The sequence below is a fragment of the Berghia stephanieae genome, chromosome 1, assembly GCF_034508935.2.
Source record: "Berghia stephanieae isolate SIO BIC M18660-M18661 chromosome 1, UCSD_Bste_1.3, whole genome shotgun sequence".
Lineage (NCBI taxonomy): Eukaryota > Metazoa > Mollusca > Gastropoda > Nudibranchia > Aeolidiidae > Berghia > Berghia stephanieae.
In genome coordinates this window covers 34,084,635-34,099,320 of record NC_088360.1, presented here as the reverse complement: position 1 = coordinate 34,099,320, position 14,686 = coordinate 34,084,635, and the positions used below count along the sequence as shown (strand labels likewise).

The window sequence follows — 14,686 nt, the reverse complement described above, 5'->3', positions numbered from 1 at the left end:
CCCCCCCCCCCCCCCCCCCCCCCCGGTGCAAAAAAGCAGTGTCTGTAAAAAGGAAAGAAGCATGTTGATCCTGATATGATATAAATCCAAGTTGCAAATGATTTTTACCAACAGTGGGCCAAGCAGGATTTCAACAGCCTCCTGATTAACCCAAAGGCTACCAGTGTTTACATGGGTAATCATAGAGTGAATACCAAGGGACATAACTCCGGCATCATTAAAACTTTAATTAAAAATCACCTTTCAACACAAAAATGTGATTTTAATTTCTCTGTATCGAGCACAAAACAAGCGTTTATACCATACATAACATAGTGTACATTATAAATAAATAATATGAGAAAAAAATTTATAAAGAAGGAATTTAATTACTTTCACTTCAATCAGTCTGATGGTGACAAAAAGTGAAAAAGTAGGAAAATGTTGAACGATTGCCTTTAAGCCCCATTTCTACTGCAATAAACCCCACTTTTAGAGCAATTAAGATGACAGACTATCATTGATACTCTAGCTAACTTCTGGAGAGTGGGAAACTGCACCTGTGTGTTACACCACACATCAACTCTCTCATTGCTGGCACATTGTTTCGAGAAAATGTAATTTTAAAAAGGAAGAAATTCCTCCTCTGGACTCCAAAATCGCGGATCCGAGGAAAACCATCAGCACTGTTCAATATTTGTTCCTATTTTAATCTCTTCAGACGTGTAAATGAGCAATGTAAACATTCGTGTGATAAAGAAAGTGACTTTGGTACAGGTGTTTACAGTCCTATTCTTCACCCTCAACTGAGCTTTCAAATTAAATATTTCTATTGCCAGAGATGAGATTCAAAAGAAAATTGAAGGTCATCTTTGGAAAATCGTAGCATGTGATCTACAATCAACACAGTAAATAGAAAACAAAAGTAGGAATTCATGGCCTTTCAAAAGTTACATCCCTTGGTTTATAGTATGGCGTGTTTCTTGGTTTAAAAAAAAAAAAGTAAACAGTGGTATATCATGATTGTGCGATAGCGGGCAAGTCGGTATAGAACCATCATGGGCGATGTAGGGAGATACGGTAGTCTATCGGTTAATATTATTATTATTGTTGATGATGATATAGTTTGTTAAGAGAAAAATTGTGGTAATTGGCCATGAAAGGCCTAAATAAACTCCTGAACTTGATCTTGAACCTAAACAATCAGGACCATTGTTGAGAAGTCTTATGTGGATTTGATTCACACCTTGTTTTTCACAGCCCCAAAAGACTAGCATCATGATTAAAAACAGAAGAAAAGAATTTTTTTTTTTTAAACATAATAATTTAAAAGAAAAAAAAAAAAAAGACAGAAAGAACCAAAAAAAAAAACAACCCACTATTACCCATCCATTGCACATTCTAGAAAAATATAAATGAAATAAAACCAGTATTTATTTTTTTACTTTTTATTACAAAACAGTCAGCTTGCCATCCCTTTAATATGCAGTTCACAAGATTAGATTAACGTAAATCTAAATAAATGAAATTTTACCTGGTATCAATTATCTTTTCCATCATTTTTCTTGAAGCCGAATTTTTCTTCTTCTTTAAAGAAGTGAGACCCTGAAATTGCATCAAAAAGAATGTATAGATAATGTTAGCTGTAAAAGTCTAAAAGAAATCAAAGTACGCATATTTAATAGTGTGCACTGATTAGCTCTGCTAAAAGCATTTAAACCAATGGAAAATAATATTTTTAAAAATGTAAATCTGAAGCTTTTAGAACCTTTTATCATAAAACTAAACTCACCTGACAAACAAACATATGGGATGCAATTCCTTGACCAATGACACATGACAGACAATGTTCACCAAATTTGTCGGCTCCAGATTCACAAGACATCAGGAATACAACAACATCTGCCACCCTGGTGGCATCCATCACAGCCTCTAAATTACCGTACTCAGGCACAAAGAAAGATATTCTAGACTTCATCTTGCAAGCGCTGAAGAAAAGGAGAGATCAAAAGATTAAGATACCCATGCAAAAAGAATGTTATAATTTATTGACGTTTTGAAAAGAAACTAAAACAAACAACATATCTGCAAATAGGTCTTTGTTAGGTTAGTTGGTTGGTTGAAATTACAATATCAAAATATCTCAACTCCATTTACCCATTTATCTTTGTATTATATTTAAATACAAGAGGAAAAACAAGGAGAGTGAAAAATAAAAAAGGAAAAGCAAAGAACGAGAGAGAGAGAGAGAGAGAGAGAGAGAGAGAGAGAGAGAGAGAGAGAGAGAGAGAGAGAGAGAGAGAGAGAGAGAGAGAGAGAGAGATAGAGACTGCGAGAGACTTACCTGACATGAGTGATTTTCTGTTCACTAACGTTTGTTGTAGCAGACATATCAGCTCCCACCAAAAGCTCAAGAAGACCTGCAGCATTTACTCTTTTGTCCAGACTAACAATCACCTAAAACATAATATATAGAAAAATACTTTCACCTATTTTTGAACTAATCCAAGAAAAGTGTCTGTGATAAAAGGTCATTTTGTAATTAGACCTGTAAATGAGTTCTGTAAAAATTGACTGAAACTGAACCTCACTGAAACTTTTTGTATCAGAAAAATCCAAAAAATCGAAATGAATAGTATACAGCATGCTCACTTGAGCAAAACAATGGCAGAAAATGGCAGTTTGTTTACAAAGTGAGGCAATCGAGATGTACTTGTAGCAATCATATAACTTTCGATTTGAAGGTGCCTACATAACGCACTTCCGGTCTTCACATTTTATTTTTTCATACTTTTAGGTTCCACCAGGTAAATGTCAATTTTGGCTTAGACGAAACAGTGAAATTTATCGCTCGGTGGCTCAGTTAAAATTGGCTGTCATTGGGATCATGTCAGGTTTGGAAAGTGAAAAAATAATTTCACGAAGGCTGTGTGAAAATACATTGGGATGTGTTCAGACACAGCAATTCTAAAAAGCGCCGCTTAGCCTTGGCAATATATCCATTGTTAATATAAACGGCCCATGAGCTATGCGAAGCTGTGGAACATTCCTAATTACTTAACGGTCATTCAACTACGATTCCTGAATTCTTTCTTTCTTCATTTCTTTCTTTCCTTTTTTTAAATATTTGAATTTGACAAATTGACTTGAGAATTTACAGGTCTCTATGTAATATTCAAAACAAACAGATAGCAAAGATATTAATACCTTGTGATGCAAAAGCTAGTCTGCACAATTTACCCAATTTTAATTATGACAAATGATCTAGACACTGAGACTGGCATGAAAAGATCAGCAGGAGTAGCTTTTAAATTATAGACGAGGCTTTTGAAATAATTTGATACCATGAAAAATAAATTTTCCACTCACATCGAAATCTGTATATGATATATATATTAATTAGGTTATTCGAATTAAGTTAACAATAATCTTGGCATAACTTTGTTATTTTATTATCAATAAGGAAATACAATAACCAGTTGGTACAGCACAATGAAACATTGAACCTTTGTGTACTTATTTGAATTCTAATGTGTAACATCTGGACCGATCTTTTTAAAACATTCTTACCAATATGATCAACATTATCAACCCTACCAATCAATATTACGATTCATACCTAGATGAAATGAAGCATCTGGAGTAATTATTTTGTTACATGATACAATATGAGACAACTGCTAAAAAAGAGTCTTGAGCACCTTCTAATGTTATAATGAAGAGACAGAAGCACTAAGATTATTGTGCTAGTGATTTGTAAATAATTCACATTCACATTTGTTACTTTTTAAAGGCATAACATGAGGACATTCAATTATCAAAATTAATGAAGTGAAAATTGATATTGACTTACCACGAGCCGTGGAGGCTCCGATACAGTGCCTATCCTTCTCTCATCAAAGCCATCTTGTCTGTCAGAAAGTCGTTTATTTATTGCCTGAAAATTGACAAGTGAATCTAAAGAGGTGTATATCACAGTATCATATTTTTGCCTCAGAGCGATAGTCATAACATTCATCACGAGCCTACGTGATTTGTGCATCTGACATCTCACATATTTGACCACTGAGGGAACTTAAACAAACCGTAACACAATGGAAATGCTGGCACGGTACTAGTCTGTCATGAGTCTCAGTGCACGTGCACGCATTAGATGTGATGTGATTTTTAACTCACTATGTTCCCATATAGGTACGGTTGATATAAAACTGCCCGAATTAATAGTTTGTTTCCACATTCTAACTAACTACTACATTAAATTGTTCTGTGCATGTGCATGTGCTATTCTTATCAATATTTCTGAATTTTTGTTGGAAATAATAATCAATATAAAACATGTTTATAAATTATTTCAAATTGCAACAATCAATGGAAATAATTTTGATTTGAACAATTAGAGGTAATATTTCTTTTTCTAGATCGTAATAGAAAATCAAATGAATATTCTGAGATGGCTATGATTTGGCTGTGAAGTTAAAGCATACACGTCTGTACTCAAATGTGTTATCTGACAAATCAAAATTCGTAATATTGAATATAAGGATTTGGTCGGAGAATTAATGAGATAATTTTGGATTATAACAACTCATTCTGCATTTTTGTTTTGAATTAAATATTTTATCCCACAAAAGAATTCAAGGTGAGCGATTTTAGTAATAGTTTTAAATGAATTTGCTGAAAACTTTTTTCAGTCCAACTAATTTGATTGATTAACAATAATTACATGAATAATTATATGAATTTAGTTTTATTTAGATCAAAATATGCTCTCTCTATCCCTATACTATCTTCTTTAGCTCTTAAAAAAGCGGGACTGCATGCAGTCTTGTATTGGTCAAACACAACCAACTAATTATGAAATGCATAGTTTTATTATAACATTAACAAATATGTTCATTGTCTTAGGAGTTTCATTTCCCCTCCATAGCCCACGAATTGTTACCTGCCACATCTGGCATCGCTAATAGATGGTAGCCGTGTGGTGGGTATTCCGATTAAATACAGCTTCCTGACCACAGTGATCACCTTATAAATTTTGAGAATTAAAACCCTGAAATATTATTTCACATAACTAAAAATATCCCTCAAGTTATAACTGCGACAATTTTTTTTAAATCTGAATTTTAAGAGGAGGGGGGAATTCGATTAATCCAAAGTACAGGATTTTCACACTAATTCATATACATTACCAATTTAAAACACTTAATAACAAATGTAGTGTAGTTCAATTTGGCTAACCATTAGTGCCGCGCTGAGGACTGGTCCCACAGTCCTTTAGCTGAGAACCGGGGACCGGTCCCAAAGTGGAGAACCGTTGGCGGTCCTTACTTCTTATAACCTTTTAACTGTCCCAGCGATTTTCGCGCCATACTACTGCCCCAGCTATTCTTTGCCTCGGTTCTTTTGCCTATCTTCCACAAATCACCACCCATCTCACTTAATTAATCGCACCCACCCCCCTTTGCTATACACTAAACGACAGAGACGACCATCTCCCTCCACTACGCAAACAGCCCTTTCGTGTGTGAGATGGGGGGAACAGGAGGAACATGACTATCACCAATGCCTTGGACGATTCCATTATACGGGGTAAATTTCAAAATTTACTACACCATAATGATCGCAATGACAATGATCTATGATGAAGGCATGACTTGACCCCTCTTCTAACGGGTTATTGTTTGAAATGAATGTGACTACTAAAGATGTGTGTGTGTGTGTGTGTTTGTGTGTGTTTCGAACCTAGCAAGTCCGATTTTTTGTCTTCTTTTGTCTATCTCTTGTCACCACTCCTTTCTATTGCATTGTTGTCATTTAAAATACAATAATATTAAAATTTCGTTTGGTGTTTTAACTAATCAAATAATATGAGTTTCACATAATATTACATCTTTCTACCAAAATAAGTTATAAGGTATGTATTTTTAAAAAGCCCAATAGAATATTTGGGGGCCCTGATCGCTCAGTTGATAGAGCACTCTTTATACGCAGAGGCCAGAGATCGATCCCGGGTGCAGTCGAGCTTTTTTTTTCTCTGAACTCCCAGTCTACTCAGCAGTTAATGGGTAGCTGGGTTTGTTAGATCTGGCGAAAAGTACCTTGGGATAGACTAGCGTCCTATCCAAAGGTAGAAATATTTTTTTAAAAATAATAAAATAAAAAAAAAATTGAGCTTTTATATAGTGCAATACCTACTAAATGTGCTCAAAGCGCTTTACAATGGTTCCCTGACTAATAGAAACACGTAACAAGTAGAACGAGACATGACGCCTGTTAGGCGATGTTACAATTTTTTTCTGACAGAGACAACACTGTTGACGACCAGGTACTCATTTTACACCTGATTACGGTGATAGGATGTGAGTAAAGAGTCTTTCAAGGACTCAACTAGGTGCAGAGCGAGGCTCGACCCAGGACATTCCGATCTGAAAGCAAGTGTCATAACACAAGACCACATAGCCGCACAAAAATAGAAAAAAGGAATGGAGATGAAAAAAATAAAAAAACCAAAACAAATCAAAACAAACTCTTCCCATACTTTTGGTCCAGCATGCCACACACACAAAATATTAACAATCCCTTTTCCCTAACACTAACATTGACCTGACCTGCTCCATCAATCTTCGCAGACATACACACACATGCTTAATGGATAGTGCTATAGCACTATTTTCATGTTTTGAGGTAATAAGCCTTCTCCGCTCTCACTTACACTTAGCGGTTCTACAGCCATCTACTGCAGGCACGATCCCATCGTTTGACGGTCCCTATGATGCCTTGTGATTGGCCAATGTCGAAAAAGAGTTCTTTGACGGTCCCAACGGCGCCTTGTGAATGGCCAATGTCGAAAAAGAACCGGTTCTTGGAACTGGAACCGGTCCTTGCAGTTCTCATTTCCCAGGGACCGTAGAACCGGCAGTCCTAAACATGCTTGGGACCGCTCCGCTCTACTAACCATCCATCCCCGAAACTAAGGAAAATAAATTACTCTTGATTTTGACTCTGAATTTAATGTTTCAGACTGAAAAAGGAGAGGAGGGTAGCGTCAATTGCCAAGGACCTTGACAATTGACAAATCGTCAATTGCCAAGGACCATGTCAGTTCAACTACGCATGTGTACTTTTAACTGCCACGGAGTAATGTTAGTGTCACGAAGTGATGTTATTGCCACGGAGTTATTTTGGTAGAAAGATGTAATATTATGTGAAACTCATATTATTTGATGTTATTGCCACGGAGTGGCAATATATATATCAATATATTCTCATCTTCTCTTCAATCTCCGTCTCTTGTTTCATTTACTCATTTTCTCCTTTTCTTCTCTCTCTCATATTTCATCATTTTGTCACGGACCTTGCCAGTTGGTAAATCATCAACTGTTTACTATTAACTACCACAGATTGATCTTGTTGCACAAATATTTACGTGAATTGCTCCTTATTAATATTATGCAGTGCTGATGGTGCCAAAAACTGTAAAGGGAGGAAAATTTTGAATGAATGCCTTTAAGCCCCATTATGTTTCACCACCCTCCCCCTACACACACACTTAGAGCAATTGAGATGATAAACAATCATTGATACTCTAGCTAACTTCTAGAGAGTGGGAAACTGCATCTATTTGTTCCACCACACATCAAATCTCTCACTGCCAGTACATTTGATTGAGGGAAATATAACTTTAAAAAAAAAGAGGAAACTCCTCCTCTGACTCAAAAATCACGGATTTCCGCAGATCCGAGGAAAACCATCAGCATTGATTATGACCATGTGCAGTATATTTTCCTTTAAAACAAAGGAAATCCTACTTATATTTTTATTCTATCGGGCATTATTTATACTTGGCAGGGATTTGCAACTCTGTCATTCTACTTTTTCTGCTGAATCCGAAAACAACTGTAATTTTTGTTTTGATATGATTTTAACTCATTGTTGAGGATAACCTGCACATTATAAGAGTCTATTATCATTATTATTATCATTAACTTGTTTTGGAATTAGTGAAAAGACATAAAAATTAAAAACACATACCAATGAGTGTAGACTCAAACCGACCCACAACAATTGACAAGGAATGAATGAAATGAAAAGAAGAAAGTGACCGGATTCGAGATTCATATTCGTGCAAATCGAGGCTCAACTGAAATCACTGCATGCAGCTGAAGAGTTCCAATTTGACTCCTTGGCCACTGACAATTCCTATTGGAATATTTGCTGGGATCAAAACTGAACTAGAGGCACTTATTTGAATCCCATAGAGGGCATGAATGTTTTTAATCTGTATCTTACCTCCATCCGTAAAGCCTCCTTCAACATTTTCTTCTTGTTTAAAGTCTTGCTCCATTTTCCTGTACAAAAAAAAAAGGAAATTATGTATCTTTGAATTGTAAACATTAAATTTATTCAGAAGATCAATTTCTGTCATGGTCATTGATGTATAAATTGTGCAAATTTTGATGGCAAGAATCCTTATGTGTATGTACACTGTACGTACTTGTCTGTCAGTTTAACTGCCTTACTTTGTCAACCAACAAATGACATGATAACGATAGTGATGGACATTTCGCTACTTGAATTTGCTTTTTGCAAGAGTAAATTTTGAGTATCTAAATCTAATCTGCAATGTCAATGTAGTAAAATCAAGACTTTTGATTTTGAACAGTTATCCTAGATCTAAAAGTAAGGTATCATATTAAATGTTTTTTAAAGGCATGTCTATGTAAAAATTAATTATCAATTTATGCTTAAGAGCAAATATCAAACTAGGCCTACCGAGTATGAGTATGAGTTTATGACGATGAGGAGTCACAAACACACCACACTACTACTACTAGAGAGCTGCGCCGGTGTTACCAATACTTAGCTTCTATACCAGGATAAATCATTCATTTGGACCGAAAAATAAATAAAAAACTTACCGCTTACCGTCAAAAGCAGTTTAGATTTGAAGATGCATTTGTTTTCTATCAAAAAACATGCGGTAATGGACAATCCTTGATGAATTTCAAAAGTTGTGTTGAAATTATATCCTAATTGTTTTCATGATTAATTCCTCGCGAAATCGTGTGGGTATCGTTTCTGTTATCAAGGTACCGCCTAGTCAGGCAGGGTTGCCAGATCATTTTTGAGTAAGAGACCAAACTAGCTATAGCAAGAGGCCAGATTCCTCGGCAGGAGCCCAAATACCACCAAACCCACCTTAGCCTCGCGAAAACTCTTTAGATTTGTTAAACAATTTAGATAGGATAAGGAAAATTCGTATATATAGAAGCATTAGCAAATGCAATCTGTGGCGTTAGCACGTGTTGCATTTAGATATTTAGATTGCCAAATAAAATAAGTTTTACCGGTACCAGAGTAAAACGATATAACGGGGAAAGTCAGAGGAAGCCAAAAAGTTGGTTACAGGAGGCCAAGTGGCCAAACCAAATTTTGGGAGGCCAAATGGCTTGGGAAAAGGCCAAATTTTTCAAATTTGGCCACCAGGAGGCCAAACTAGCAACCCTGGCCCCAGGTTTTTTAAAAAGTTTATTGGGAAAAAGATACGGAACAAAGTGTCCATATATAGGTATGCAATTTGGTGCATTAGTGCAGTAAAAAGGCCTTTTTTTCTTTTATTCAATAAACTTGACTGCTGGTGGACCCTAGGCCTCTCTACAAGTCAAAGAAATAATACTCACTTTTTCTCTGCTCCAACGAAAATATCTACCCCCTACCGGTCTAATTATTTGTAGCAGACGACAAATTTCTCAAAACGGTCACGTGACACTGTAAAAACAACACAGGAAGTCCATGAAAGCTTATTTACGGCATTTCCTTTGAACCGTGTAAACAACAAAATTTCGTTTTCATTCGACTCAACGGGTCAGATTGGCCGGTATTTTTTAACGAACTAAAGTTCTGAAAAATCAAAATGTTTCTTAGAAAGGTGAAAGATGCTAGTTTTTGAAACAGAGGTAGGTTTTTTAAAAAAAATCTTTATATTTTACGTGAATGCATGCTCAAGGCGAGTTGGACGTGCAGCGGAGGTTGGTAGGCCAAAGGCCCACCTCTCTAGACTACAGTTACAAGTTACAGTCTCAGTCACAACCAACTTATTTCTCCCCGATTAATGAAATGCCCTTTTAGAAAAGAAAAAAAAAACACAACAAAAACAGCATTTGTTTTTATTTTAACTTGGTTGATATGTCGCGACAGTGTGAGAGACACGTATTGACTCAACTGAGAAAAAAACGTTGTAAGAAAATGAATATGACATGTGAATAAGAAGAATACGGCCATGCTTGTTTGTTGACATGTTCAACCAGTGCCAGTGACAGCATGACATCAAAAAATTAGTAACCTAGTATTCTTGTACTTTATACGTACATACGTCTCGAAAGATATCTTACCGTGGGAATCACGTTTAAGACCCCGTTTACTTTTGTGTTTTCCACTACTGTGTGATTTATTTTTCTGCTTGAGACCTCTTCGCCCAGCGCCTGCCATTTTGGTTCGTTTCACTTTCAGGGTTGCCAGATTATTTTTCAACAAAATGCCAGGGGAAGACTCAAAAAATGCCAAAACACTCAAAAAAATGCCAAAGTCTGTTGACTCCCACCCCCACTAAGAAAACTACTCACTTTTGATAGACAATTTACTATCATATCCTGGTGGCTTGTGTGTTTTCTTTTCTTTTTTCTTTTTTTCTTTGAATTATACTAAATTTCCTGTTGGGGTAATTTTTTACCTACTGACTACTAAGTGGAGTGGTAAACCACTACACCACGGTTGGATTTTAAGAATGAAAAAGAAATACATTAACATGAAAGGTAAATACGTAAACAGTTAAATAATTATTGACAATTAAGAAAACTTACTGTTTCGTGTTTCTTATGAAACTTAATTAAGAAAAGGTGTCATTTGAAGTATAATATACAAGAAAAGAAAATGCCAAATGAAAATGCCAAATGCCAAATGATTTTTCTAATGCCAAACGGTTTTCAAAAATGCCAGATTTTTGGAATCTGGCATTTAAAATGCCAAACTGGCAACCCTGTTCACTTTCGTTTCTTCTTCTCTTCAACTTTTGAAATTCTTACTTTTATGGTTAATTTTTTCGATTATCGATAGGCCTTACCGATATGCAGTGGACTCTTGTTTAGTGAATCATTCAGAATGGTGGTCTTTAATCCGGGCAAACACACGCTCTCTCTCTCTCTCTCTCTCTCTCTCTCTCTCTCTCTCTCTCTCTCTCTCTCTCTCTCTCTCTCTCTGATGCATCTTTAAATAAAGGTACATCAATAACGCTCATGATTTTGACATTAGCGTAACGTATCTTCAATGGCTTGATTTTGCAAAAGGCCCCACATCACTGCAGATGTTCAGTTACAGTCCAATCAAAACAGGGAACAGTCACAGATAACTTTGGCGAGCAAATGCATTCAAAACTGTTTTTAAAGTTTCCAAGCATTCCATGTTCGTTATGTCCGGTGGCTGGACATTCCAGTCATTTATAGTTCGTGGGAAAAGGTTGTGTTTGTATATGTCTGTTCTTGTAAATTGTTTATGTATTGTGAGGCATTGTATCTACGTGTAGTGTACCTTTCTGGTTTGCTTTTTATGTAGTTTAGAATGATGATGGCCGAGTTTGGGTCGTTGGTGGTATTGTGCAAGGGATACCTTGCGTTGGTTTTTCAATGGTTTCCATTCAAGTGACTGGAGGGAGGGCGTCACACACAACCCAAGTCTCTGGATTTGCACCCGGTTGAGAACCTTGCAGCTGCTCTTTGTACTTTTTCCAATCTTGTACTCGTCGATGTCATTTTTTATTTTTTATTTTTTTTTGGTCCCACACGGCGTTGGTATATTCTAATATATATTGGCCTGACAAGTGCCGTGTAGTCTGGGCTTTAATTCTTCGTGGGCATTAGTTTATGTATCTTTTGAGAAACCCCAGCATCCTACTTGCCACCGCTGTGATATGTTCTTTATGGGTTTGCCACTTAAGTTTCTTATTGAGATGGACTCCGAGGTATTTTCTGGAGTCACCATGTTGTAAGGGATGATCATGCATTGTGTAATTGTGAGTAAAAGGCTCTTGTTTGATATTGACATAACATTGCATTTTGATTGATGGAACTTTACGCGTCATGTATCTGACCATGTCTGGAGGGAATCAAGATCTTTCTGAAGTTCATGTGCATCTGCGCTACTGTCTTTTGTTCTGAAAAGAATGTTATCGTCTGCGAACAGTTTAATCATTGTTTGTGGAGATAATTCGTTTCCAAGGTGAGAGAATTTTGAAAGCCCGACGGAAAAGAAGAAACCTTTGCAGCCTTCAATATCGCTCGTGGTGTGGTCCAAGGCGATATATTTTCCCCTGTCGCTTTTATTACCGGCCTCATGCACATCTTCAAAATTCACGATATCCCAAATGCCGGAGTTACCGTCGGCTTGCCACCCAATCAGGTCTCAATAAGCTCCCACGAGTATGCCGACGACGCTAGCCTCCTAGATGAAAACGTCCAAGACGCATCAGAACTTATATCCTCCATAGCAGCAGGTTCGCGAGAAGATGCAGCTATGGAAATCTCAATTAAAAAAACCAAAGCTCTGCACATCCACAAGGAAATCAGAGTCTCGGAAACAACAGATGAGGACATTTCAGCCATGGGATTTAAACACATGTCCATCCTGTGAACGAGGCTTTCCAAACAAGAGAGGCCTTGCTATTTATCAAGGCCGGTGGTGCGATGGTCTTTCGACTGTAAGATCGCGCAAAGGATCTCTCGCGGACTTAATTGTCCAAAAACACAAAGACAAGGAAAGCTATCGCGTGACTATCGAGGGTGTACAATTAGACAATGTCTACTCCTTAGAATACCTCGGTAGTCGTATCCAGTGCGATGGTAACGAGGGGGCTGATATTGAATACAGAATGTCAATCGCACAAACAACATTCAACTCTCTATCCCATTATTGGTCCGATCACCCTCTGTCCCGCGGAAAGAAAATCAGGTTGTATGCCTCTAGTGTCTGCCCTGTCTTCACACATGGATGCGAGGCTTGGCGACTTACAGAATGTCTTCAACAGTCGATGCCTTTCCATCTTTACGGGAGAGGACTATAGAGAAACCGAAAAACGCCCCGAATTCGACCTGGTAGCTACAGTGATGATGAGACGCAGGCTCCGCTTTGCGGGACATAACTTACGCATGGACGCAGACCGCCTCCTGCGTCGAACTTTTATTACCTACTTGAAGAGCTCCACAACTAGACCAACATGCACTCTACTACATACTACATGGGCTGGATTCTATGCCCATTGGCGAAGTTGTGACTCTAGCCAGGAACAGACGTGCTTGGTCCCGAATGTGGATTCCCTGTGACCGTGACACTTTTATGCTGATGTAGCATAGCACCTTATAGGTGCCGTACTTATGTACAATGCAACTCATACATACATATGTTTCCAAGGTCATTTATAAATATCAAGAAGCATAAAGGCCCAAGAACTGTCCTTGTGGTACTCCTGATAATACATTACTCCCCCCCCCCCCCCTGAGTTTCCGTCAATGACAAGTTTTATTTAAAATTCTTCTTTTTTTTTTTCCTTCTTTACATGAAAATTAAGAGGAAGACTTGCCGATAGTGTTAACTGCGTTTAATATTACGGGTGTACAGCAGCAACCCAGGATCTATTTAATAACTTATAATGAATCAATATTTATTGTTTTCGGAATACGATGTGATCGAGCGTTTGATACGCTCACTGTGTTGCGTGTGGATAGATAAACAAGATAATCATTTTATATGCCAAAGAAGCGATAAATGGATTCATTCTACATATTTTTAGATATAAGGTTAAGCCTCGTTAATGACTATATAACACAGCTTATTTGTGTGTTATTTTCATTATACGTTGACATTTTATCTATGTTCCCTGCTATGCAAAACTCCCGGCTGAGTAAGTTTTTTTTTTGGTTCTTTTTCTTTTCTTTTCTTTTTTTTTTCTAACCTCAGGAGTGAGAACATCCAACATTTGCCGTCTTTTTGCTAGTTTACATTTAAAAAAAAATAAAAAATTGTGGGTCCATTGTCTTCTTATCTATTTATCTATTTGTGCAGCTATGTGGTCTTGTGGTATGATACTCGTTTTCGGATCGGAAGGTCCTGGGTTCGAGCCTCTCTCGGCGCATAGTTAAGTCCGTGGAAAATGCTCTTTACTCATATTCTATCACCGTACTCAGGTTTAAAACGATTAACTGGTAGTTAACAGCGTAGGTTACGTCCAAAAAAAAAAAAAATACATCCTACACGTTGAGTGTTGCTGTTGGCCAGATCCCTTGAAAAGCGCTTTGAGCACGTTTAGTGGATATTGAGCAATATATAAACTCAAGTTTTAAAAATTAAGTTTTTAAATTTATAATTTTTTTTCATCCCTTACACACTTATTCCTTTATCTATTCACCTATTTATTTATCTAATTTATTTTTCTTACTTTTCCCTCTTTTTATTTAGGCCCTTTTATTCATTCATTCATTTATTTATATTAATGCTTTTTTCTTCTTATTATTTCTTTTTTGTCCGCGCTTACAAAGGGCTGGAATCGCCACTGACAGCAGTCATCCTGAAATAGTCAAATGAACATTTCAATGGTTTAAACAAACAAAAAAAAAAAGTACACCCCCCACCAAAAAAAAACCAAAAAAAAGCAAACAAAAAC

At 36.8% G+C, this 14,686-nt stretch overlaps 1 protein-coding gene across 2 annotated transcripts in view; it reads right to left on the bottom strand.

The window, feature by feature from the left end:
* The window catches only part of LOC144972583 (pre-rRNA-processing protein TSR1 homolog), a 33,975-nt gene extending 23,495 nt beyond the window's left edge, over nt 1-10,480 (bottom strand). For both annotated transcript variants that reach the window (XR_013645377.1, XM_078913964.1), the window contains exons 1-6: nt 10,371-10,480; nt 8,269-8,327; nt 3,833-3,916; nt 2,324-2,436; nt 1,772-1,967; nt 1,514-1,584 (exon numbers count right to left, since the gene is read on the bottom strand). Coding sequence is in view for 1 of the 2 variants with exons in the window: in XM_078913964.1 (XP_078770090.1) it covers nt 1,514-1,584; nt 1,772-1,967; nt 2,324-2,436; nt 3,833-3,916; nt 8,269-8,327; nt 10,371-10,467 (620 nt within the window). In the remaining variant the exon portion in view is untranslated. The remainder of the gene's footprint in view (nt 1-1,513; nt 1,585-1,771; nt 1,968-2,323; nt 2,437-3,832; nt 3,917-8,268; nt 8,328-10,370) is intronic.
* Between the last annotated feature and the right edge of the window lie 4,206 nt (nt 10,481-14,686).